Genomic DNA, 24,433 nt, shown 5'->3' with positions numbered 1-24,433 from the left:
GCTTGCGTAGCCCATGAGTACGGAGGAAAAGAGCGTCTGTATTTTGATTGGGAGCTTGGCCGGGCATTAGAGCCTGTCCTGCAGAGCATTTCTCTGTTTGCTGCTCACTACCCTATGGTCCAGGTTGACCACTGACATAATGACGCTGTCAAGTGGATGGTGGCCTGTGCATGGGCGGCGAAGTGTCTGTAACTCCATCGTTATGAGCTAGAATTGGGGATTTACTACAGCAGGTTCTCGTATGGATAATGTAGAAGCAATAGTTGTAAGGGCGTAAAGTGTTGTTATGGATATGGCCGATGGTGTGAACGGTCCGGAAGGGTAGTAAGAGAGGTTTGTACAGACGCACTCTCTCCGTTTAGCAGTTGGTTGATAAGACTCACGTTTGGACAGTTTGTGAATGTAGTCTACCCATATCCATGTCTGACGTGTCTGAAGCGCATAGTATTGGTGACGTGAAAACGGAACGAGACGAGATGAGATTTGAACCGGAGGGTCTTTATTGCAGGCTTTGCAGTACACGTCCAAGTGGTTCACGGCTTCTCTGTGTCCCTAAGTCATTGTTTTCACGAACTTGCGACTAAGAATTGGTCCCTTAGTCGTTGGTTTCTGGGACTGCCATGCTTGTCTGTTGCCATGTGGTTGTGGAACTGCAATTGCTGGTGGAGGAAGGTATCTGCCCCTCGCACGTGACGATGAAAATTTCAATATGTAGATGAGATAAGCGCATTCATCGTGGTGGAAAAGTGGCCCCCCTTCATTGCACTTACATGCAACAAATGAAGCTTTTCTGTCCACTGTGCCTCTCACTCACTACACTTTGAAATCATACCTACGCTCAACAGTCTACCTGAATTGTCCATACGTCTTAGCGAGTCAGTTGAGCTCTTAAACAATCACCAGAAATGTCCAGAACATCTCCGAACATCATTGTTACCGGCACGCCGGGCGTGGGCAAGACGACGCACTGCGAGGAGCTCGCGAGGCGGACGGGCCTAAAGCACCTTTCTGTCAACCAAGTTGTCAAGGACCGTGAATGCCACGAGGGCTGGGATGAGGAATTTCAGAGCTGGATCGTTGACGAAGACAAGGTTGGTATTTTCTCTCTTTTTGATTTCATTTATCTTGTTAGACCTTCACTCGACGTCGGCTCGGGGTGGGTGAGGAGGGTTGGAAGGGCAAGGTGTTCCTTTGGTATATCCAACATACTAATATTACTTTCAGTTGCTCGACGCGATCGAAGGAGATGTGCAAGAGGGAGGCTACATCATCGACTGGCACGCATGCGACCTTTTCCCTAAGAGCTGGATCGACCTCGTTGTCGTTCTACGCGTGGACTCGACGACGCTCTACGACCGTCTGTCGGCAAGGTAAGAGACCCAAAAACCCACTGACTTTTTTGGGGCCATGTTCTTCTGTCGATGTAGAATTATCCCAGGTTCAGGGGATAAGCTGAAGACGGAAAACAACGAGAAATAAAAAGAAGAAGGGGAACTTCCAAAACTGACTGTATGTGTTTAGAAAATACTCCGAGGCCAAGCTTCAGGAGAACCTAGACTCGGAAATCATGGAGGTGCTGCTTCAGGAGGCCCGGGAGGCGTTCGATGAGGAAATTGTTGTCGAACTGACGAGCAACACGTCGGACGAGATGGAGAGCAACATCTCGAGGGTCGAGGCGTGGCTCGAGCAGTGGAGGAAGGATCACTCGTCATAGAGAGGGAATGAAATGAATGAACGAATGGAAGATGAGACAAAATGAAAAACAACGAGCCATATGATACTTTCCCGCACCCTCGGTATTGGTACGATGAGAGGATAAGAATCATCTGCAGGACCTTGTAAACACGCATTGAGGTGGGACTTGGGAGGGAACTGCTGAGAGCGTGGTGCGGTGGTCAAACTGATGCCGGCGCTTTTCTTTCTTTCGGTGAGCTTTGTCGTAGAAAAGACTCACTTACCATCGAATAAGCGACGGGACGTGGCATCAATCCTGACGCTTCCATTCCCTTTTCCCTTGTCAGTGTCTCGAGGAGTCACAAGTACAGGTGGGTCATTGCACGTATGCATCTACAAGAAGAATGACCCCCAGACTATGCAATATGGCGGCCGTTGCACACATGCAAGCATTGTGGCAAGTTGCACATCTCCCTCAGCTGGCAGATGATACACCAACACACACTCCCAGTCAATGCTGTATCCTTTGAGAAGTAACTCCTTACGGTTCTGTCGTACAGTTAGTTTTCTGTTTGTTCGAGCTTCGTTAGGCTAGTCTATCCACTATGTCTACGCCACCGGTGGTCAATTTTATCACTGGCAACGCCAACAAGTTGCGCGAAGTCAAGGCAATTCTAGAACCTGCCATTACTGTACAGAGCCAGGCAGTTGACCTAGAGGAAGTCCAAGGTACAGTAGAGGAAGTCACCTTGGCCAAATGCCGCAAGGCAGCAGAGACGGTTAGCCCCTCCACCCACTGCGAAAATAGTTATCTTGTGCGTTTCCGGCATGTGAAATATTGATTCATTATCACCTGGGCATCTAGATCCAAGGCCCTGTCCTCGTTGAAGATACTTGCCTCTGCTTCAAGGCCCTCAATGATCTCCCCGGCCCTTACATGCAAGTGCTCTTTTACTCCAAATGTCTTTCAGTTACTGACAGGCGCCTAGCAAGTGGTTCATGCAGTCCATTGGTCACCATGGTCTAAACAATCTTCTCGTTGCTTACGAGGATAAGTCTGCCGATGCTGTCTGCACCTTCGCCTATTCACCCGGCCCCGGTCATCAGCCTGTCCTGTTCCAGGGGCGAACAAGGGTGAGTAATCCCGCATGCCTACAAAATGCACCATGGACGACGTCCCAACATTGAAACCAGGGCAAGATTGTCCCGCCTCGAGGCCCGGCCGATTTTGGTAAGCACTCCGATCTTTCTCCACGTGGCTCTGGTGTTGACCCTGTCAAGGCTGGGATGCCATCTTCGAGTACGAGGGACAAACGTAAGTACAGCGTCGATGAGCTGACTGATCGCCTGATCATCTGACATCTGATATAGCTACGCCGAGATGGATAAGGCCGCCAAGAACAAGATCTCCCACCGCGGTCTCGCTCTAAGGAAGCTGCAGGACTGGTTCGCGCAACAGCGGGCGAGCTAGAAGCCGTCGATGACAAGACAATTGACCAGCGGGTCCCGCCGCAGCAGGGGCTCGGTTATTTTCGATATCAGTCGCTGTTCTGCGCAGTAACCAGCAAGGCTTTTGGACCATCGAGCCTGTAGTTTGTGTCAGATTGAGGCCGACTTCATCCTAGTTCATTGTGCGAATGGCATACCTGAGGAGTTCGAACTCGCGATACCGCCGGAGGTATTTGGCGCCCCGACGATAAGGTTTCAGTGATTCATCGGCCGACCTGTGCTTAAATGTCTGGCCGATGAGGCGAGAGAGCGCCGGTGGATCCCGGAACATGGGATCGAAGACCAGCAGGTTAGCAGGACCATGCTTCTGTCTCTCAAAACCAACGATTGTCAACGAATGGCCTGAGAATATTTGATTGTTAGCAGCAAATAGAGCGAAGATCACAAACTAGACGAATTCCAGAAAAACTTGCCCGCATGTTGAAAATAGATGGGTGGCAACGTTGTGCATGTAACTTTGGAGGGCTGACCATGTGTTCCCTGCCTGAAATACTGTTCGACAGCCATCATCAGCTTGGCCTCGGACTTTCCTGGCTCAGGGTCCTTGAATCCCTGAGCGACACATCTATTCTAATGTTAGCTAATTATTCGAGCCAGGCAAGGGTCTTCAGTCGACTTACGGTATCCCAAGACTGACAAAGAGTGCTTGGGCCTGTAGACCACACAAGTCAGCAGATCCTCTGGTTCATGCGCGAGAAGTTGTCTTGCCTCTGGCGTGCCAATGTATTTTCGAGTCCCTTTGATGCCACCAGTCTCGAGCCGGCCCTGCGAGTTAATGCCAAGATCCCATGCACTTTCGATGAATTCCTGGATTTCAAATATGGTCGGCAAGCGACCCCTGAATGCATCCTTGCCATGGGCATTGGCGCCAATAATGTACGAGACCATCATCTGGATGTTGCGATATCCACAAAAGCCCCCTAAAACTCAGTAAGCCCATGGTTTTTCTGTCTGTTTTATGGCTTTCTGGTACCTTCTCTCTTAAGCTTTGACACATGCTGAACAGCTGGGTTGCATAGGTAGGCATATTCTGTCGATTTGCTCTGTCGAAGAAGCTGCTCTAGAACAGTTATGACCCCTTATGCGTGTTAATGTAATTGAGCCACCCTATACGAAGCGAACTCACCATCGCTTTTGACCTCACCACCTTTGTGAAGGAGGGAGACTAGCCATTCCGGCATCTGTTGCTCGTGAGCGTATTTTCCCAGCTCTGCTTTCTAAAGCGTATCAGCCCAGTGTTCAAGCAAGATACTGTCAAGCAAAGCATACTCCAAGACGCTTTTCCCCTTCCTTGCCCTTTGATTTGGCGAGAGGCATCGACAGAAGCTTATTCCATTGCTCAAAGGCTGTCCTCTGTTTGTTTACGGCAGGGTCACTTGCAGCGTGATTATCGGATGCTGTCCCAAAAACATGGGCAGTAGCCGAGCTCCGAGGTTCAATGGTGGCTTGTGGGTTTGGGGAGTCTGCGACCTGACGTTCTTCCTCAAGGTGTAGGTCCACATGGTAGTCGATCTCGGCGACAGAGACGATCTCACCGCAGCCCTCAATAGGACACTCCCTATAATGCTCTTGCGGGGCCTGGACACCGGGTGAAGGGCAATGAGAGCCATCTTCTTCTGGATGAAATGTCTCCATGTGCTGAGAAACGGTTAGCATGTTGGTCGGGTTGTGTATGATAGCGCCGAAATGTACTTGCCAATAAAATATCGTACTCTCTGCCACCGGCCTTCCCACAGAAAGGGCATACTATGCTGTTTTCCATGACAGGCGAGCTTTATACGATGTTGACCGACAAACAGGTGGGCGGAAGCTGTGGGAAAGGAGTGGAGTGGGACACATGTATGTACTTAGTAGCGAAAGAAAAGAGAGAGATGGGCAGAGTGAGGAACGACAATGACCAATGCCATGTACCGAACGCAGAGCTGCCGCCGAGACGATGATGCTTTGCTTTGTTTGGGCAGGCCAGTAGGAGAATTGTTCAAGGCTCTCTGCTTGTCCTAAAGTGTCGCTACTGCATGACGCCTGGGGATGAGATACATTGGACGAATAAAGGCGGTGCACATAAAGCAAAGATGGGATGAGATATCCTGTACAGGTGAAGAAAGAAACTGGCGGGTGACTTTGTCGCTTTCCACAACGTAACCGGGAAGAAGTTGCCGAGAAGTGGAAGATGAGGTGTGTCGGATCAGGGTCCCTAGTCTTCGTGATGGTCCTTGCAGCGGTCGTATGGAGGCCCCTTCTACATACCTACAGTACCTAGTTCGAGAAGCCCCACGGCTGGCCGCTCCAGCGTCTGCTACTGGGCTTAGTGAGCCAAGGCAGGAGGGACCCATCCAGCCAAGCTACCTACAACAACTGCAGCATGAGTACTTGCATCCGCGGATGCACGCTTGTGCTAGTTTTATGCCTGAAGTCAGATGTTTTTTATTTATTTACCAGCATGTGGTTTTATGCAACGCCGTATCTTATCTGATGCACAGACACTGCGCAGTAGTCGATAAAGGGAGCAAGCGTACGCTTGAGTACCACGACGAAGTGTTGTAGCGCAGGAAGGAATCCACTGATACAGCTAGTCGGTCGGTCTTTATATTGGGAGCTCCTTCTACATAAGAATGCATTTGCCGCCCTCTGCTGCCTCGCCCGGATTTTGGGCCTTCTCGATCTCGGCGATCAACAATTCAAAGGCCTTTCCAACGTTCTCATTGTACCGCGCGCTCGCCTCCGTCCAGCCGCACTGGATCTTTTCCGCCACCCTCTTGCCCTCTTCAGCGCTGACCTGTCGCTGTTCGGGACGAAGGTCGCTCTTGTTTCCGACGATGACGATGGGGACTGACTCGGTGCCCTGCGAGACGCGGTTAGCCAGTTGGTAGGTTGCTGCGGAGAATCGCCTTACTAGGTGGTTCAGAATTTTCTCTCGAATGACTTGGACCATCTCAAAAGAAGGTAAGGATGACACCGAGTAGACCAGCATATAGCCATGGATGCCGATGAAGTGCTTCGAGTTCAGAATACTGTATTCATCCTGCGGATTGTCTTGTCAGTCACGTCCGTATCCTGTTCGTGGTTTCCAACCCTCGGGCCAAATGCAGCGCTTCCAATATATCTCGTATCGTGTGCAGTATCATAATGTTGTCGCCACCGCCGGCGCCGGACGGACGGCCAAAAGGGCAGAGAGGAGACGTACTTGGCCGGCCGTGTCGACAATCTCGGTGGCAAACTCCTGGCCCTTATACCGGATGGTCTTGCTGAAAGTATTCTCAATGGTGGGATAGTAGCTGTCGACAAAATGGCCATCTACAAATTGGACTGCGAGGGATGATTTGCCTGTGTGCAGAGGAGAGATTAGCAGGATGTACGTCATTGACTCCGAGCCTAGCTTAGCCAACCATCGTCCTTAGCAAGATAAATAGCATGATAAGATCGGAGGGAGGAGAAGAGGGGCACGGGAGGCAGCCATGGAGAAGATTACAGACCGACGGACCGACTGCCAACAATGGCCACCTTCCTGTTCTTTGGTGCCGGCATTTATTTGACCGTGGGGGTGTTGGAGGCAAGGTGGAGGGTTTCGTAGGCACTATCACGTTCTCTCTCTTTCTCCTTCTCTCGCTCGGTCTTTCGTTCTCTTGAGTTTATGTTGGAAAGGAGGAGTGCGGATGCAGGCGATTTTTCCTCCGCAAAAGCTTGTGAAGAACGCTCGGCCAGTTCCAGTGCTAGTATCAATGCTGGTGCTGGTGCTGCAGTGGTGTGCTGTTATGTTGTGCAATGCGCAGGGGAGGACGCCGCGCTTATGGTGGAGAGAACCGCCGTGAGGGTCGCGGTTGAAGACGCTGGAGGGTCGGGCTCAGGCGCAAGGAAAATAGAACACTTGTCGCAGCAAGGCCCAAAGGAGCAAGTAATGAAGTAATAGTAATATCACAACGAACAAGTAACTATGGCCTTAGTTATAACGAGTAGCAGTAATAAACACCCAAAAGAGGCTATGGCAGGACGAAGGGGGATGAAGGGGGGAGAGATTCGGAGCAGCAAAAAGGCGTAAAGGAGGAGGAGATGGGCACTGGAGGATACATTGAACTATTTTAGAGGTATGACATGACACTAGACTCGACCGACCTGACTTGACGCAGACTGCAGAATGCAGGCACATGCACACACTCTGAAAAGTGACGGACCGGCCCCTTTTACCCCTCCACTGTTGTGTGTACCAGTGCTACCTAACAAGGCCAAGACATCGTCTAACGACCTCGGGGGGGCATAGAATGGAACAGGGTGCACTTAGGTGGGAAAGGGGGTCTTGCATCCCGCTGCACGGTGTTGCTGGGCTAGTCAGTGATGTGCCTTTCGAGCCTAGACACATACACGATCTACCAAAGCTACTTCGGTCTCTGGGCTGCGGGGACAGGACCGCGGGGTTCCCTGGCGCAGCTGTTGCCACAAAAATGTACCTCCCAAAAACTTGATCTACATAGAGCAGAACTCTGGTCGAGCTTAAGTATCCTGTTCCGCGACATTTTTGTCGTCCCCATGATACAGAATTAGGAATTTGCATTCCTAATGCCAACCGACTCAAGACGGAACAGAACCTGCGAGCACTCCTTCGGATGCCGCTTAATATCACAACTCTACCTCTGTTTGGTAAGGCACCTAGCATCAGTTTTGCCCGACCAGAAATGTGGATTGAGTACCCAATAACGGTTGCCGGCCCCCACGAGTCTCCCTATACTGGTATATCTGCCTCTAAATGATGGCCTTCGTTTAAGCATGTAACTATCAACATATCCTCCTTTGCATGAGTATCGCTGCCAGTTTGCCGCAAAGGTCATGATCATGTTTCCCCCCTGCTTCGCTGCTCGCTCGAAACCGGCCTCCCAAAGCCGCTAATCAATACCATTCTTCGTAACCAGTGTACCATTTCCAACCCGTGGCAGACCCCCCCCCCCGCATTAATCATGCTTCGTGAAAGAGCCGACTTGCTGTACGCCGTGATCGCAGTGCATGACGGCGCCATCATCCGCTCAGTAGTCATATTTTCGCTGAAGCAGCCTCTTGCTATGTCTCGCCCGAGTAGAACCCTGTGATCCTGTTCTCTTTTCCTTCGTCATCGTCGTCCTTGTCGTCATCGTCATCCGGATAGCCGGTGTCTTTGCCTGAGTTCGTTGACGAGATTTTGCAGACTCGTCGTCAATTCGTCCGCGTCGAGCTTCTGATGCAGTGACATGAACTCTTGGATCGAATCAAGCAAATACTTAGTCCCCCTTCCGTGGCTCTTTTCCTCAAGCCGTCGTCGCACTTGACCACCAAGCGATAGATAGCCCAGCAATATAGCTAAGTAACCGTGGGCTACGGCAATTGATGTTTTCTCGACCGAGTCAGCCTGTGCCAGTTAGTCTCATCCCGCATCATCTTGTTTCCCATCGAGACTCACAGTGCCTGCCGATTCGCGGTTCTCCAGATAAACATCCATCAACTTGTCCAGGGGTGACTCTTCCCGCCCTTGCCAAGCATCCACCGACCGTCGGGTTGACGGACAATGCTCGGTGGTGTTGATCATAACGCCCAGCAATAGCATAAGTGTCTCATAGACGTCCTTGGAAAATGCCCCTTGGCGAACGGACTGCTGGAGAAGTTCGAACCCCATAACGCTGGCTTCAGCTAACTCGTGGAACAGTTCCCCCCTACTGAACGCGCTTGCGGCGGCGGGGTTGTTGTTTGTTGTGTTCAGCGCCAGTTTTAACGTCGTGGACTCAAAATCACCAAACTGCTGCATTGGTCGCACCATAGCCGCGGTTAGTATATCCGCGACAATGGGAAGATAAAGCTTGGTCCATCGAGGGCCAGCGTCTGATTCCATCGCCGCAATCGAGTAGCCTTCCAGGAGAGAGAGCGCAAGCCCGCCAACTGTCCCTTCGATCCCCTCCGCTCGACTTTGCTCCCAACCTTTCTCGGCGAATTCAAACAGCTGGTCTGTCAGGCCAGCAAGAATGTCCCGGGTTGCTGGGCTGTCGCCGTCCTTGCACAGCACCGAAATGGCCTTCAGGGCAACTGTTCGTGGCGATAGAACGACAGGGGCGACCCCTTCCATAGATCTAGACGCTGTATTGTCGATTTCAAAGCACTTAGAGATGATTGTGCATTCCTAGATAAGTTAGATTGACGTTGACTGGCGATGCTTACGATATCCTCGTCAAGCTCGAACAGCCTTGAAGCTAGTTGCGCGATGCCTTCTGACTGTAGCTGCGGGACAAGGTGTGGGACCGAATACGACGTGAAGAGGACAAGAAGGACGGAAAGAAGGATGAATCCACTGAATAGGTCCTCTTCTTGTCCGATGGATTGGAACAAGGCATCCTTGGCGCCTTGGTCGCGGAATTGACGAACAAATGTCTTGTCCTTAAGCTTGCTCGCTAGCTCCAATAACGCATTGCGTCTCGAACGCGCTGATGGTGACTTCGGTGGTTGCGGTGTGCCCACTCTGTCGAGTAGGTCGGCCATGCTGTCAGCGAAGCGGTGATTAGCACCAGCCTGCCTCAGCGCATGGATGTCAATGATGCCGCCGCCTTTCGAGGAGCTTTCTTCCTCGACGTCCTCTTCCTCGAACGCAAACGAGGCCAGCTTTGACATAGTTGGAGCCGGACTCAAGTCATGCTGACTACTATCAATGCCCATTTGGCTGCCGAGACCATCTCCTCCAGACTCATCCGCCTTTAGCGTTCTCTGTTGCCCATAGATCGATCTCAACTTCCTGGTACTCGATAACACCTTAGGTCGTACCGAAGGTTTCGGTGTCATGTCCATAGGCCTGATCGGGGTGGACGGCGAAGCTTCTTTTGCTCCCAACCTAGCGAAAGATACTTCTGAATCGTCAGACGCATCCGAGTCAGATTCGGAGCTCTCTTCTGTTTGCGCCGCTAGCTGATCGATTAGACGGACACGCCTCGGCTCGGGTACTTTCTTCGGCTTCGGGGTGGATAAGTCCGTGACGAACGTGCTCGGTTTCGATTGCACAATTGTTGGATGTGAATGTGATGATCGTGGGAGCGCTTGGCGTATCTCTAGATTCGTTTCTGACTTGCGCAGAACCTCGGGTTCAGCGCGAGAGCGTGGAGCAGCTGTACGTGCTTCGGCCTGTTTCTGGGTATTGGATTGCTCAAGCCCTCGCGTAACATATTCCTCCTTGGTAGCGCGCAAAGAGCTGGGAGCACCTGAGGTGAAGGGTGATTTGGCTCGGCGGATGTTCGAAGGTGCCTTCGCTAGTGGTGCGATGGCAGAGGATTTGCCGTCCATCTTGCGCGCACGCTCGACCTTGGCCGACGGCGCAGCAGACACCTTCCTCTTCTTCGAGTTGCTCGAACCATCGGGCTGGGGCGCAGTGGCGTCAATGGGCGGCGCATCGCGCCGAGATGTTGGGCGGTGGACAGGTTCATCATCGGGCAGATCGTACAAATCGTAAAGGTGGTCGGCGGACGTTGTAGATGCTATGGCAGCTTGCGTGGTGTCAGGGGCGCGTCGTGAACCATTAGACAAGTCAAGAAACGCGTGAATGGGGCGCTTTCGCGATGTTTTGCCATAGGTTGTCGTCTTTTTACGTGGCACGCTCGGCCCGTCTCTGGTGGCCATCGTGTGTCGCAACCTAGTACAGGCGCGTTTATGATCAGCTCTGCGCAGGTTTCCAGCCGAACAACTGTTGTCGACAATGTGGTCGCCGTGACAGCCGAGAGATGGGCTCCCTGCAATGAGTGGAAGGAGGCAGTGATCACGGGTTGGGAGAGATGCGACGGACTGGTGGGAAGCTGTTGTCGTGTGCGCGGGATTGTTGTTTTCCTGAAGTAAGACAAGGCAAGGAAGGCGTGTTAGATAGGCGGTTGGTGTTGTTAGGTAGTACTTGGTACGGAGGCGAGCTGAGAAGCAGGTGCTTGTAGATGGGGTACAGAAGGAACGACTTGCCGCTGCCTTCAAGTGCCTCGATCGAAGGTTGGGCAACAGCCGACGTCTGTTCGGAAGGGGAATACAGCAGACGCAGTGCCCCGCAAAGCCTGCACGTCTTCCAAGAAATGAAAAGGATTTCTATGCCGTCACAAAGGGTGAGTGCTGCTTCAACACGTAAGACTTGATTGACGGTTGACTTGAGGTTGTTTACGAGGAATAATGTAATTACAGGTTTCAAGTGTGGCGCTGGCGTAGTGGTAGGCAGGAACATACGCCAAAGTACCTAGCCTACCACTGAGAGGGAATAAGGAGGTGGTTTCTACTTTTCGTCCGGGGCACGTCTCCTTCTCCTGCCGTGGCTGCCGTCCCGCCCAGGGTCGCTACCGCCGGACGGGGCCTGCTCGCAATTGGGTATCAGTCGACTCTCCCGATCGGATTCTTGGGGAAGATATACGTATCGGGGTGCTCGAAGACCATGCCACTTGTCGAGAGTCATTTCTAATTGCATATATGCAGCAGCCCCGCATATCGCTCCGGGCAAGTTAAATCGCAACTAATTATGAAATATCTGGTGACTCGACCACTATTGCATTTGCTAGATTGCAGAGCTCGGTAATTTAATGTCATGGTCTTGCTTCAACCCCTCCACAAGGTATCCTAAAAAAGACCCCACACGACCCTTATCTCTACTTGTCTTCCCGCTCTCGGTTCACAATCTCATTGATTGACCTGCCCACCTTGTCTCCTACGTTTACAATTGTTATTGCTTGCCTTACGTTACCCTGCCCGCCTCAAGACCGACCCTATCTTACCTCGCATTGCATTGGCTCGAGGTACCCTGGACTTCGTCCGGTCCAAGTAACGGTAGACGGCGAGCTCCATTGAGTCTCGTGACACTCTCTCGCTGAACCCTTCGGTTTTTCCACGCGTTTATATCGGGCGATTGCGAACATTCACGGCTTTAAGGTAGCTGCTCTTTCCCCCTCTCTCTTCAGCTTGGAACCCGGACCCAGGGTTTTAAATACCACAGCCGTGAACGCAACTTCTGCATCCCATCCACTCCACGTCATAGAGCAGACCAAGTCACCTTTGTACAAACCCTCAGTCTCTCTGTTGTGCGCCCCTGCAACCCCTCACACGTATCTCTTTGCTGTCGTCTCTCTTTTCAACTTTCTCCCTGTACACGTCACTTGAAAGCTGCTACCAAACATTATCTAATTCAAGCCACAGTTAAACTACTCGAAATGGCGAGCCAAGAATCCAAGTCTGTCAGCAGCAGCGGTCCTACGCAATGCGTCGGCCCATTGTACCGCTCAGAGAGTCAAAAGCCCACGGCAACCGTCTCCACCGAGATCAACTCGGACAACGTTATTATCCTGCCCCAGACGCCTCAGCTCATTGCCCTCCTCACGTAAGTAGCCCACCCCATACTGGGTTTCGTTACTTCCATTGTTATGTCATCCTCGGTACCAGTGTAGCTAGGTCAGGGCCAACGACATCTGACGGGCCCTCGAACTCGCCTCTCTGTCCGAGTATCACCGTTGACTTACTCGTCTCGACACAGCATTATTCGAGACAGGAACACTGAGCGTGGTGACTTCATCTTTTACTCCAATCGCATCATTCGCCTGCTTGTCGAAGAGGGGCTGAATCACTTACCCACTGTTGAGCATGATGTGACAACGCCCATTGGTCGCACCTACTCCGGCCTCATGTTCCAGGGCAAGATATGCGGCGTGTCCATCATGCGCGCCGGCGAGGCTATGGAGCAAGGTTTGCGGGACTGCTGCCGCTCTGTGAGAATCGGCAAGATCCTGATCCAGCGGGACGAGGAGACGGCTCAGCCCAAACTCTTCTACGACAAGCTGCCAGAGGACATTGCCCAGCGCTGGGTGCTTCTCTTGGATCCTATGTTCGCCACTGGTGGTTCGGCCATCATGGCCGTGCAGGTCCTCAAGGCCCGGGGTGTTCCCGAGGATCGCATTTTGTTCCTGAACCTCATCGCGAGCCCCGAGGGTATCCAGAACTTCACCGCCAAGTTCCCCAAGCTCAGGGTTGTCACGGCATTTGTTGACCAGGTAAGCACAAACCAGCCTCAGCCGTGGGTAGACGTATTGGACTGACACCTTTGTAGGGTTTGGATGAGAAGAAGTGAGACTGCATCTTGCGATGCTGCCGTATCTTTGCTAACGGACTGCTACAGCTACATCATCCCCGGCCTCGGCGATTTCGGCGACAGATTTTACACTGTCTAAGTGGGGGCTAGTTGCTCAGGGACCATCGTGCTCGCCTGGAACTCGGATGGTCACGATATTTGGCTCGATTGTCCTCATCGCGCTGCTGCCTCTGCCCGTTTACAACCGGGACTTGAATCCTGCTTCGTGACCGAAATCCGACGTCCGTAAAAAGTGATGCCTGGTCATCTAGTATTCTTCATCGTCCACGTCGATACCCTCGCCTCCGTACCTCCGGTCGTCATCGTCATCGTCATCGTTCACCGGTCGGCTGGGGGGTGCGCGGCGGGCGCTCGAGGTCTTGTTCTGGCTTCCGGCGGCGGGTCCTGCTTCCTTCGCAACGGCGTCTTGATATGTCAGCTGTATACCTCGTAATGACTTCGCGGATGGAGGCGGACTATGGGCGTCCTGGAGAAGTTTTTATCAGGCTTACCTGCTGCGTCTACCCACTCGCCGTATACGTCTACAGCAGCCGAGAGGTCTACACAAATTAGCGTTGGCGGGCAAAATTAATAGAAAGCATGAGAGCTCACAATTAATGCTGCACTGGAACATTTGACCGCACACTCTGCAGTCCAACGAACCGACACCCGCTTTCTTATCCAGCTTTACAGCGACGGAGTCTTCGTGGTTGCAGAAGAGGCATGTGAACTTAGAGGGAAGAGGATCTTTCTGCGGCGCCGCGTCAGTGACTGGACCTGGTGCGGTAAAGCGTGGCCTTGCAGCCTCGAAGGTAAAGAGGCGTAGGCAGGACACGAGGCTGTAAATGGACGAACCTTCTTAGGACCCTGAGGCTTGCTCGAACTCTTGCGCTTGCCCATGACGTTCTCTTAGCGCTCGGGTTCAGAGATGGGCGTGGCCGGCGCGTGAGATATAGGAATGTAGAGCAGTCAGAAGGTCAGGGGCTGATGATATCGTTGTGCGCGGGCGCACGCGCGGTCGGTGAGGTAGGTTCGGACAGAGATTGACTAAGGGGGGAAACAAGCGCCGAATATTAGGTGATTGATAATTAAGGTGGTGAAGTAAAGTTAGGTACCTAGCGATTGCGACGGACGGGGTGAATTGCGCAAATGTAAGGCGACCGGGGGGGGCTTCTTTTTTTCTTCTTTCCTTTGTCCCAGCACTGTATATCCTTGTCTTATGGCAGAGGAGCACTGTACCTTCTCTAGTCGGTGGGATGGATTGAGAGATGGATGTTGCGAGGCGCGGTGGACAAAACCTGGAAGCCTCTTCTCACGCGACAGATAAACTAGGTCTGTAGTCTTATCGGAAAAAGAAGGCGGGGTGGCTTGGCCTGCCACTGCCACTTTGGCCGTCTTAGGTAAGCACGTAATCGATAAGGCGTCTCAGTTGGTGGGGTGCAAGGCATCCGAGGACTTGCTCCGTAGCTAGCTAGGTAGGTTGGTAGGGATACGCCAGCACCAGATGTGTCTCTCTGTGCGAAAGAGCTACCTACTTGCCTCATGGTGCGAACAACAGGAGTCGTTTTGCCTTCTAAATTTCCGAGCTTGAGCAGCCTCATCTGACCTGAGCAATGGCATTCTAGCATGTACGGGTAATAAGATGGTTTACACTAGCTTAGGCAGTAGACAGTACCACCTTGAATGAATGCAACGAGGCCTAACCTGTTACGCCTAGATAATCAAATCTGGAAGTGGATGGTACCTAGGTATCTACCGGGCACCTGGACAAGAGTGGGGAAAACGGGCTTTACGATACGGAAGTACTCTCAGTTGGTGCAGTCGTACGTACCTACGTGGATTGCATTCGGCGGGAACCTGAGCTGGCGGGGTTCCTCGATAAGGTACCATACCTGGTAGTCTCCACGAGTGTCTCGGTCCTTATCTTGGGCGCTGAAGTCGGCACAAGGCGATGCTCTATTTATCTATTTCCCTCCTGACGGGCGGTCCCGCAGCGCCGCTGCATCACTACAAGTCGCCCTACCCTTGGCACCCGTTCATAACTGTTGAACCTCATCAGCTGCGGAGGCAACGGAGCAGATAAGCTAAATGCTGTCATTACAGTCTGCTCAGCTGAGCAAGGTAGGTCACTGCGAGAGCTTCTTGTGTGAATGTATCTGAGTTGTTCTGATAGTGCAGGGGCAGGTCGGGGCTGTTTGGTATCTCAGCTCACTAAATCCAGCAAGTGCATGCTACAGCAAGGAAAGGTAGGCAACGGGCTTTACAGTACCTAGGTAGGTCGAGAGTACCTATGTAAGGAAACGTCCCAACCTTGTTCCACCGTCCAGCCCCAACACTGCAAACCTAAACTGCCCCCGTGTACATATGAGAGAGCTCCATGTATCTTTCCGCCTACTCCATATGGCAAGCTACCCCTGATACCTCTGCCTCTTCCCCTCACCCCTTCCCCTCACCCACCCTCACCTCCGGTCAACATCAAGCGCATGCGCGGCGCCTTCCGACAGGTCATGGGATCTCGCTCGGGGCGTCGACCGTTTGCGCTTGCTGCATCTCTACCATTGTTCATGCCCTTTACTCCATAGTCATCCTCTTTTTGCATCCGATAGAGCCATCAACCATCCTTGACCAGTAGTGGACCAGCCATCGGTGGTCACCGACTTGTCTCGTCTCCCCTCGTGTCTCCTGCGCTGTTCTCTTCTCCTTGACGCTTGTCGTCTTTGTCCTGCCTTACTTAGACTCGCCTCTGGCCTCTCCTTTTTATCTCACTTTCTCCTCTTCTCCTCCTCCTTTCCCCATCTTCCCTCCTCTCGGTATTCTCATTCACGAAACTCGTTATACTTCGACCTGACCCCTCTTTCCGCACGACACGCTGTTGGAAGGACACAGGAAACGGAGGGCATCTCGTCACACGTTCAACCCTTTTGTCAACCGTTCCTCAAGCCTCGATTGTGCCTGCGTTCTCGTGTCGTAGAGTGACATTTAGAAATTGATCGTCATGAGCGGCCAAACATCCAATGACGGCTCCTTGGCCGAGGTCCTAAGCTCTCTGAAGTCCATTCAGCAGACACAGTCTGACCTGGTGGCTGCTGTGGATTCGTTAAACCACCGATACCAGCAGCTGGCCGGTGACACCGATGTCGCAGCGCTTGGCCCGGGTCCGTCCCTCGGCGAGGCCTCCGAGAGACCCCGCACCCCCGGCCGTTCCGAGGCTGGTGCTGTTGGTGACTCGGCTCAAGGTTCCTCGTCCGACTTGACGTTGCAGGCTCCGGCTGTGCCCTCCTCGCCCAGTCAGCGATCCGGTCTCACCTCCCGAATCATTCTCACGTACGTTGATCGCCCCTTCGTCCGTTACGGGTCTGCCATGGTATTTGGTCTCTGACATTGTTGGGCCAGAACATACCCGAAGCAGATTGGCATTAACCCGCTCCCAATGAAATGGGGTGAATCTGACCCGCATACCCGCGGCCCTGTTGTTGTCTCCCGATCCTCAACCACAATTGGGAAACGTAATGGTCTGTAGATCCGGAGTGCCCTTTTGTTTACGTATTGAGTGCAGGTCTAGCTGACTTTGTTATCTACCATTAGCTGTTGGAGGTAAGTATCTGGCATTCCTGTGTTCGCCTGGGTACACTAAGCTAATATTTGGATTCAGCCCAGTGAGTATATCATGGACTTAATAGGAGCCTCCTAATGGAAACAGAAGGAGTTTTCTGTATAAGATTTTTTGCTGACCACGTGGTACGCAGTGGTGGCTCTTATTCCATCTATTATGCCCTGGCCGTTGCCAGCAAGCAACTCAACTTGGAGCACAGGTTAGCCCATATCGAACCAACCTTAGTCTGCCATGTAAGCTCACTCATCCCAGACCCGACTTTACCAACACGGAGCCCGCAGCCAAGATCGGCCCGTTCCCTCAATGGGGAGACCCAAAGAAGATCGTCGCCATGGATCCCTGGGGTCATCTGGCTCCGTGGCTTTTCAAGGACATCATTGAGAAGCAAAATGGTAAGGAAAAGCCTACCCGGCCACACATCTATCTGAGAGAACCCTTGGACTAAATTACAACGCCAGTTGACATTCGCCCGACGATTGCCATTACGAAAGCACACATGAAGGTTCGATCTCGCGTGTAACAGAGTGCGTATTCAGAGTTAACACGTGTCAGCTTCCTGAACTAGAGGAGAGTGTCAGGAGTGGCCGGCTGTAAGTGAAGCTGTCTCCAGTATATTTGTCGGACTACTGACTAGAGCTAGTGTTCCCGACGGTAAGGTCTGCCTCAACAACCTTGGAGAGCTTGCCGTAACCAAGTTCGCCGTTGAACCGGTATGTGTACGCTCTTTTGAATTCGAATGTAAGATGAACTGACGTCATCCTACCAGGTCTGGTATCTTCCTGGTGTGGCTGAGAGATTCGGCATTGGTATGTTGAGACCTCCAGGTAGATAGACCGACTATTAACTATAGACAGACGAGGGGGCCTTGAGACGATCTCTCTTCGAGCACACAGGTGGCAGTTACCCTGAAGTTGGCGACCCCCTTTATCAGTGGCAATGCGAGTATTCTGCTGACGGATGGTAACAGCTCATCACCCGCAACGATATCAAAGTGTTTCTTCCTCCTATTGGTGGGTATACCAAAGCTATCCGGTGTCCTGAGAAGCGCGAGAAGATGGACTGACACGTGAAAACGAGCAGGTGGCCTCACTGTCTACTGCTTTGGCGACCCGGCCAAGATGTCTGATGAGTCGGTGCGCCTAGCGCTGCGCATCCACGACGAGGTTTGTTATATGTCTGCTGCTTTTGGTGCAATTGCTCACATCTGACCAGTGTAACGGTAGCGATGTATTTGGTTCTGACATCTGTACTTGCCGTCCTTATCTCATCTTTGGCATTGAAGAGGCGGTCAAGGAAGCCCAGAACGGGGGCAGTGGTGTAGTCATCTACTTCCGAAAGGAGGGCAGAGCCCTCGGCGAAGTCACTAAGGTAAGCAGTGCTTAGGCCAAATATTTAAACGTGCGTTGCTGACCCTGTCGTAGTACCGTATGTGCCCTTCTGATTGTCGTGTGTTTGTGCCCGTTTCGCGCGGAGAACACACTAGGTGTCGAGATTGGGACGACTTGTGACAGTCTTGCTAACCGACTACGCAGTCGTGTACAACGCCCGTAAGAGGGGTGAGGACCGAGCCTCCGATTATTTCAAGAGAACAGAAAACATTGCCGGAGTGAAGGACATGCGTTTCCAGGCGCTAATGCCTGATATCCTGCACTGGCTCGGAATTCGCAAGATTGACAGGATGCTCAGCATGAGCAAGTGAGTGGTCCTTGGCCTCTAAAGCTAACACTGCTGACAAACCTGCCTCCAGTATGAAGCACGATGCTATCGTAGGACAAGGGTACTTACGCTGTCAATTGCCAGGTAGTTATTCGCGCCACCGCTGACAAGAACTCAGAATCCCCATACACGAGCGTGTTGAGCTGCCCGAAGAGCTGATCCCGGCCGACTCCCGGGTAGAAATCGATGCGAAAATCACCGCAGGTATGCAGATACGGCGATACTGTGACCCTACCGTGAAATGCTAACTTCGTGATGCAGGTTATTTCACTGCCGGAAAGCGCATGACGGAAGAAGAGCTGAGAGCTGTGCAGGGCAGAATGTGGGAAGAGTAAGTTCCCCATTTTTTTCTTTCATTAGTCTCGTTCCAGTCCGACGAGGGCAGAAGATGACTGACGACGTTGGCACTCGCAGTCTTGACCACTAAGCGTGCATTCATTGTCCGGGGAGGGTAAGTTGAACAGCTTAGTCGCCAATGCAATCAAGACAACGCAGGACGAATTGTCGGGTGAGCCCTGGAGTGACGATGCTTCTTACATCCGATGGTGACAACACTCCCTCCAATTCAGAACACGTGCGTCATCGCCGGTCCGGATAGATGGGTACGACGAAGAAAGGAAGCAGCCTTGAACGCGAGTACGTTGGCCAAGTCTGGGAAAACTGCAGCTCAGAGGCACGTTGGCAAGGAGGTAACGCTCGGTAGTACGAACATGACCAAAAGAGAAGCTGATGGGAGCGAGTGAGATGTTTTCATCGGAGGTATGTCCAACAATTTAGGTATGCAACATGGCATATAGCAAGACCAACCAGACGCGTCGCCGCGGAAATACAATCAACCTCCAAGACTTATGTGATGAGCGATGGTGGTAGCACTACTTGCTTGCGAAGAAGCCAGACCGAGCTAGACCCGACCTCGTATGTACAAGCTGACAGGGAGAGTGTCGCGATGCAGATTCCCCCACGGGTGTACTCTTACATTCTGCAGCTCCCATTCCTCTAACCAATGCTACTACCCTTGCTTCACCGGTCCAGCAGTGGCATAGCGGGCGGTCGGCTATGATTGGACTCGAATCGCCCGGGAATGGGCGGGAACTGACGAGAACTGGACGAGGGAGTGGTCGGCATCCCCACAGTAGCTGCATGCGTGACGCCTGCCATGCATGGACTTTGCGTATAAGTGCCCAAACAGAAGCACACCGACCCATACACAACCAGACACATAGTTGGGAGCCGGTTCCCCATCAGGCACCGGCCATGTGGCCCAATTACGGCACGCAGAGACTTGTCAGCGGAAAACAGTCGACCAGACCCGGCCCTCCTCAAGAACCGACGTTCCTGCCGGGTAGCCGGACTCGACTCGATCAATAGCTTGTTGATAATGTGCACGATGCCCGCCAGAGCTAAGGGGCTTGAAAGAGAGAGCAACCATGATCTCCCTGTGTCCCGTACTATCAGTCGTTGCAGCTTTGCAAAGACGGCCGCAACGTACAGATCGGCAAAGCGTACACCCAACAGTAGCACACACCTGAGCAAAGACCAAGATCAAGATACACACCCGATATCAACACCATGGCCGCCGTTCCACGGGACTTGCGAGACGCGGATGGCGTGCGGAGGAGAGAGTCATCACCGCGGCCGGATCGCCAACGCCGGCCAAGGTTACTGAGAGCCAGCGCAACGGAGCCGACTATAACGACAACGTCCAATGCCAGCCGCGGCGCCATATCGAGTCCGCAATCATCCCAGAGAGCGACCGAACTGCTGAACCGTGTGGCCGTCTACTCGGGCCATCCGCCCGAGTACTCACCTACTTCAGATGCCGTACCACCAATGGTCTCACTCAGCGCCGAAGACGTCACTGTTCCGGCAACAAATCGTGTACAAGGTCATCGGGAACCTCATCCCTGTTCGTGAACACCCGCGGCTCCCCTCAGCATGCATCGGGGTAGTCTTACTAACAAGCAGCGACCAGACTCAAATGGCTACTTCAGCTTTCCTAATTTCGACGCCTGGGATGGAGAGCGGAGGGGCGACGACAAAGAGGTCATCTGAATTAAATTGGGCCGAGAGGTGAAGAAGATACTAGGAGATGGCCCATCCCTTGACGAGTTAGGCACAGTCGAAGAGAAATGAGAAAGGAACCAGCGACAACAGACCACGTTATCCGGCAACTCAGCGCGAAGTCAACCTCCGCGCCAAAGCGAAGCATGTTAGCAAGATCGGCAAAAGTGTTGGGCAGTGAAGGTAACCTGTCAGCGACCGAGTGAGTGCTGATCAGCATCGAGCAAAACATGCTCGATCCAGAGACGGAATAGACCGGTGACACAGCACAGAAGGGTTGGTTTTATAGTACCATTCTCAACCAGACTGAGACATTGATCTTATGGGTATGGCGTTGACGTGGCAGGATTGGATGATTTGAAGCACATGCACATCTCCATGAGAGAGGTGAATGTTTCGATGATGAATTCGAGGGTTACGTATCAACAGGCGTCCGGGTTTGGAGTTTTTGTTTTGACTTTGTAATTGTCGATGTGGAATACCCTTATGTAAACTTGAAGCGACACCAAGATACATAAAGATGCTGAGCGGCATCGCTCGATTTGACGACGATCATTGAGTATTGCAGCAGAAGTAATCGGTGAAGAAATGACATTTGCGGGGCCTTGTGTGGCTCCTAACATGGTTGTGGAAGCTCAGGCGGTCGCAACCGCCTGTGATGACATGTCACTGGGAGCAGGGCTCGACTGGTTCCACCGCCACAGTGTGGCTTGGTTAAAGCACCTCTGGCATGGCCAATAAGCGACAACCTAGTGAAAACTTGAGAGATCCTAACCCAGTGGGACCGTTGGGGCTCGCTCCTGCCTTCTCAGTTGTGGGATTGTGCATCACGTGATGCACTGTGCTGGCCAGTAACCAGGATAGCTGCTTATTGTCTTCGAGGCCCAATTCACCGACGGCTGTGCTGTGGGGAAGGGGCAGAAACAGTGCATAGTAGCGATGGCACGGTAGAGGGCAGTAGCGCGGATTACATAATTCGACGGGGCACACTCGCTAAGAATTTCGAGCCACACAACACCGCGACTTGAATTTTATCAACAGCCGAAATCACCACCCCTCCAAATCTTCCAATTACTCAACGTTCATCCGCCAGACAATTAGCAGCCGCCCAAAATGGCTGTTGGAAAGTAAGCAAACGACCGTCCACGATAGAATTGACAACGACATGATCAATGCGCACCCGCGTCGTCGTTGGCTTGCCTGGCGCCGTGTTCTTTTGCTGACAAGCAATTTTCTCCCGCAGGAACAAGAGATTGTCCAAGGGCAAGAAGGGTCTCAAGAAGAAGACCGTGGACCCCTTCACCCGCAAGGACTGGTACCAGATTAAGGTAAGATTTGTTTGCGAATCGAGGATTTTCCGCTATGCGTACTTTGGCTTGCTGACGATTTCCTCTAGGCGCCTGCTCCCTTCAACGTTCGCGAGTGAGTCTCTCCTATCGCCAGTCCGAAGCAGAAACCCGAATCAAACATCCATAAACGAGAGCGGAGTGCGAGAAAGGCCACGGCTATTCGAATAAAGGTTGCTGACAGTTTGCGTCTAGTGTTGGCAAGACCCTGGTCAACAGAACCACTGGTCTCAAGAACGCCAACGATGCCTTGAAGGGCCGCATCTTGGAAGTCTCTCTGGCGGATCTCCAGAAGGATGAGGACCACGCTTTCCGCAAGGTCAAGCTCCGCGTCGACGAGGTCCAGGGCAAGAACTGCCTGACCAACTTCCACGGCCTCGACTTCACCTCGGACAAGCTCCGCTCGCTCGTCCGCAAGTGGCAGACTCTCATTGAGGCCAACGTCACCGTCAAGACCACCGACGATTACCTCCTGCGCCTCTTCGCCATCGCTTTCACCAAGCGCCGCCCCAACCAGATCAAGAAGACGACATACGCCGCCTCTTCGCAAATCCGTGCCATCCGCCGCAAGATGACTGAGATCATCCAGCGCGAGGCCTCCACCTGCACTCTCACCCAGCTGACCTCCAAGCTCATCCCCGAGGTCATTGGCCGTGAGATTGAGAAGTCCACCCAGGGCATTTACCCCCTGCAGAACGTACGTTTCACCTACTTCTGCTCACAACGTCTCGAGGCATGTCACATTCTAACCTCTCACAGGTCCACATCCGCAAGGTCAAGCTCCTCAAGCAGCCCAAGTTCGACCTCGGTGCCCTGATGGGTCTCCACGGCGAGTCTGGCACCGACGACCAGGGACAGAAGGTCGAGCGGGAGTTCAAGGAGCGCGTTCTGGAGGAGGTTTAAGGAATCAGGCCCTTACATGATGGATGCTTCGGCAGAGGGGATTCTGGCTCTACCGGCCGGAAAACAATTCCGGCATTGTTTTAGGTCGTTGCACATGGCGTAGCATTAAAGGCGGCTGCGGGTCTAAGTTACCTCAAAATGGTAAATGGTCAATTCTTCAAGACACTGTGCCGGGTGTGTACGCAGCCTCGCTTCCGAATCATGATGGCAAGATTTTGGGTTTCGGGACTCGACTGGAAGGAATATAAAAAAGGCGTCATGTGTGTGGAATGGACGGATTCGTTTGGTTTTTCATCGCGGTCCGCCGTCGACCAAAGGGCAGGTTCTTGCAGTAACAATGCAACTTGGTTCCCGAAACTCGAAGAGCTTGTCCATCATGTGACTAGATATAAAGCGCCACATGATTCCCCCCTGATTCCCCTCGTCCATCACATGCTTGTGTTGCACTCCTTCAGTGCCTAGACATATTAAGTACCTCCAGCTCTGCAAAGTCCGCCTTGGTGTTCATGTTGCCGATGTCTATCTATCTTCTATCTTCCTGGCCTGCGCCTGGATATTACTCATGAAGTTTATAGGACCTCTTCCGTGACAGCTGGGCGTTGGTCGCCATTTGGACACCTGACTATTATCTAACGTGCTCCAACTGTACACTTCCCCTATTCTTGGTCCTTGAGGAACTCGACTACGGCTGCACATTGGAATGAAAGTTAGCTTGCAAACACATGCACGGGATGCGGAATTTATTACCCTGGCGAAACTCCTCCGGTTTCTCCGATATACACCAATGTCCTGCGTCAAGATCCACCAATCGAAATTTGGGGAAGAATTGTCCTATGATGGGCAGAACGTCATCGGGGACATACTTGCTTCTGGTTCCTCGGACGAACAAAGCGGGCTTCTCAAACCGGACTTTTGTAGGGTCCTTGTACGGGAAATCACCCATATGGTTCAAAGACCGACTGACGATGTCCAGTGGCACACGGAACTTTTGCTGCGGCTTACCGGGCTCTGGTCGATGCAGGTTCCCAAGGAGGAATTGGCGGATAGGAAGGGACTAATGAACAGGGTAAGGTGAGATGGGAGGCCGCAGTTGGGTGGTTTGGGCAGCCTTACGCTCTCGTACTCCTTCAGAATTTCGTCCGCCTCAGCCTGCCTGGTGATATTGGCAGCTTCGATCTTCTTCAGGCCTTGAATGTATTTACTGAAGGAGCTCTCGAGCACGGCGTCGACCGGCGCATTATCAACCGCCACTATGTCTTGGACAAGTTGAGGCGATTTCAACGCAAGAGTCATGGCGGCTTTTGCTCCCCTTCAGGCATCAGTTCCCCTTAGCGTCCGACTCAACGAAACTCTGCCACGAGAAAAGCCCACTACTCACATCGAGTGTCCGATGACAGTTGGTTGTTCCAGGCCATGCTCGTCTATAAAGCCGGCAACGTCATCGGCCATATGGACATAGTCATGTTGTCGATCATGCGGCGATTCACCATGGTTTCGTAAGTCCTTATCTGCCTGTCAACAAACAACTTCTTT

The 24,433-nt window shown here is 52.5% G+C and overlaps 12 protein-coding genes across 12 annotated transcripts; 7 read left to right on the top strand and 5 right to left on the bottom strand.

Moving 5' to 3' along the window:
- Window positions 1–905: 905 nt before the first annotated feature.
- ColSpa_10435 (adenylate kinase isoenzyme 6 HBR1) lies at window positions 906–1,714 on the top strand (the record flags this gene model as incomplete). Its single annotated transcript, XM_049276647.1, has 3 exons — window positions 906–1,091; window positions 1,225–1,370; window positions 1,522–1,714. The coding sequence occupies 3 exons, from the start codon at window positions 906–908 to the stop codon at window positions 1,712–1,714; spliced, it is 525 nt and encodes a 174-aa protein (XP_049132604.1).
- A 565-nt stretch (window positions 1,715–2,279) lies between these two features.
- ColSpa_10434 (inosine triphosphate pyrophosphatase) lies at window positions 2,280–3,145 on the top strand (the record flags this gene model as incomplete). Its single annotated transcript, XM_049276646.1, is given in 6 exon segments — window positions 2,280–2,489; window positions 2,540–2,644; window positions 2,656–2,808; window positions 2,869–2,905; window positions 2,956–2,989; window positions 3,046–3,145. The coding sequence occupies 6 exon segments, from the start codon at window positions 2,280–2,282 to the stop codon at window positions 3,143–3,145; spliced, it is 639 nt and encodes a 212-aa protein (XP_049132603.1).
- A 150-nt stretch (window positions 3,146–3,295) lies between these two features.
- ColSpa_10433 (ubiquitin conjugation factor E4) lies at window positions 3,296–4,071 on the bottom strand (the record flags this gene model as incomplete). Its single annotated transcript, XM_049276645.1, has 3 exons — window positions 3,296–3,525; window positions 3,654–3,748; window positions 3,821–4,071. 3 exons carry the CDS (start codon window positions 4,069–4,071, stop codon window positions 3,296–3,298), a joined length of 576 nt encoding a protein of 191 aa, XP_049132602.1.
- A 1,714-nt stretch (window positions 4,072–5,785) lies between these two features.
- On the bottom strand, window positions 5,786–6,708 carry ColSpa_10432 (GTP-binding protein rhb1; the record flags this gene model as incomplete). Its single annotated transcript, XM_049276644.1, has 3 exons — window positions 5,786–6,205; window positions 6,368–6,576; window positions 6,657–6,708. The coding sequence occupies 3 exons, from the start codon at window positions 6,706–6,708 to the stop codon at window positions 5,786–5,788; spliced, it is 681 nt and encodes a 226-aa protein (XP_049132601.1).
- A 1,861-nt stretch (window positions 6,709–8,569) lies between these two features.
- Window positions 8,570–10,797, bottom strand: ColSpa_10431 (uncharacterized protein; the record flags this gene model as incomplete). Its single annotated transcript, XM_049276643.1, has 2 exons — window positions 8,570–9,316; window positions 9,355–10,797. 2 exons carry the CDS (start codon window positions 10,795–10,797, stop codon window positions 8,570–8,572), a joined length of 2,190 nt encoding a protein of 729 aa, XP_049132600.1.
- Window positions 10,798–12,350: 1,553 nt separating this feature from the next.
- On the top strand, window positions 12,351–13,261 carry ColSpa_10430 (uracil-DNA glycosylase; the record flags this gene model as incomplete). Its single annotated transcript, XM_049276642.1, has 3 exons — window positions 12,351–12,517; window positions 12,671–13,184; window positions 13,241–13,261. 3 exons carry the CDS (start codon window positions 12,351–12,353, stop codon window positions 13,259–13,261), a joined length of 702 nt encoding a protein of 233 aa, XP_049132599.1.
- Window positions 13,262–13,529: 268 nt separating this feature from the next.
- On the bottom strand, window positions 13,530–14,161 carry ColSpa_10429 (transcription elongation factor S-II; the record flags this gene model as incomplete). Its single annotated transcript, XM_049276641.1, has 4 exons — window positions 13,530–13,687; window positions 13,774–13,821; window positions 13,874–13,991; window positions 14,117–14,161. 4 exons carry the CDS (start codon window positions 14,159–14,161, stop codon window positions 13,530–13,532), a joined length of 369 nt encoding a protein of 122 aa, XP_049132598.1.
- A 2,095-nt stretch (window positions 14,162–16,256) lies between these two features.
- On the top strand, window positions 16,257–17,937 carry ColSpa_10428 (urea active transporter; the record flags this gene model as incomplete). Its single annotated transcript, XM_049276640.1, has 6 exons — window positions 16,257–16,585; window positions 17,008–17,073; window positions 17,127–17,266; window positions 17,398–17,464; window positions 17,509–17,584; window positions 17,842–17,937. 6 exons carry the CDS (start codon window positions 16,257–16,259, stop codon window positions 17,935–17,937), a joined length of 774 nt encoding a protein of 257 aa, XP_049132597.1.
- Window positions 17,938–17,992: 55 nt separating this feature from the next.
- On the top strand, window positions 17,993–19,139 carry ColSpa_10427 (putative GTP cyclohydrolase-2; the record flags this gene model as incomplete). Its single annotated transcript, XM_049276639.1, has 6 exons — window positions 17,993–18,037; window positions 18,087–18,242; window positions 18,427–18,569; window positions 18,709–18,794; window positions 18,852–18,921; window positions 19,055–19,139. The coding sequence occupies 6 exons, from the start codon at window positions 17,993–17,995 to the stop codon at window positions 19,137–19,139; spliced, it is 585 nt and encodes a 194-aa protein (XP_049132596.1).
- Window positions 19,140–20,159: 1,020 nt separating this feature from the next.
- On the top strand, window positions 20,160–20,642 carry ColSpa_10426 (uncharacterized protein; the record flags this gene model as incomplete). Its single annotated transcript, XM_049276638.1, has 2 exons — window positions 20,160–20,496; window positions 20,563–20,642. The coding sequence occupies 2 exons, from the start codon at window positions 20,160–20,162 to the stop codon at window positions 20,640–20,642; spliced, it is 417 nt and encodes a 138-aa protein (XP_049132595.1).
- Window positions 20,643–21,764: 1,122 nt separating this feature from the next.
- Window positions 21,765–22,900, top strand: ColSpa_10425 (40S ribosomal protein S1; the record flags this gene model as incomplete). The annotated part of the gene is made up of 4 exons (XM_049276637.1): window positions 21,765–21,778; window positions 21,895–21,979; window positions 22,182–22,694; window positions 22,757–22,900. The coding sequence occupies 4 exons, from the start codon at window positions 21,765–21,767 to the stop codon at window positions 22,898–22,900; spliced, it is 756 nt and encodes a 251-aa protein (XP_049132594.1).
- Window positions 22,901–23,556: 656 nt separating this feature from the next.
- Window positions 23,557–24,193, bottom strand: ColSpa_10424 (abhydrolase domain-containing protein; the record flags this gene model as incomplete). The annotated part of the gene is made up of 3 exons (XM_049276636.1): window positions 23,557–23,588; window positions 23,648–23,954; window positions 24,014–24,193. The coding sequence occupies 3 exons, from the start codon at window positions 24,191–24,193 to the stop codon at window positions 23,557–23,559; spliced, it is 519 nt and encodes a 172-aa protein (XP_049132593.1).
- Window positions 24,194–24,433: the final 240 nt, after the last annotated feature.

The sequence above is a fragment of the Colletotrichum spaethianum genome, assembly GCF_022836535.1.
Source record: "Colletotrichum spaethianum MAFF 239500 DNA, contig35, whole genome shotgun sequence".
Lineage (NCBI taxonomy): Eukaryota > Fungi > Ascomycota > Sordariomycetes > Glomerellales > Glomerellaceae > Colletotrichum > Colletotrichum spaethianum.
The sequence above is the reverse complement of the archived record's forward strand: the minus strand, read 5'-3'. Positions and strand labels throughout refer to the sequence as shown.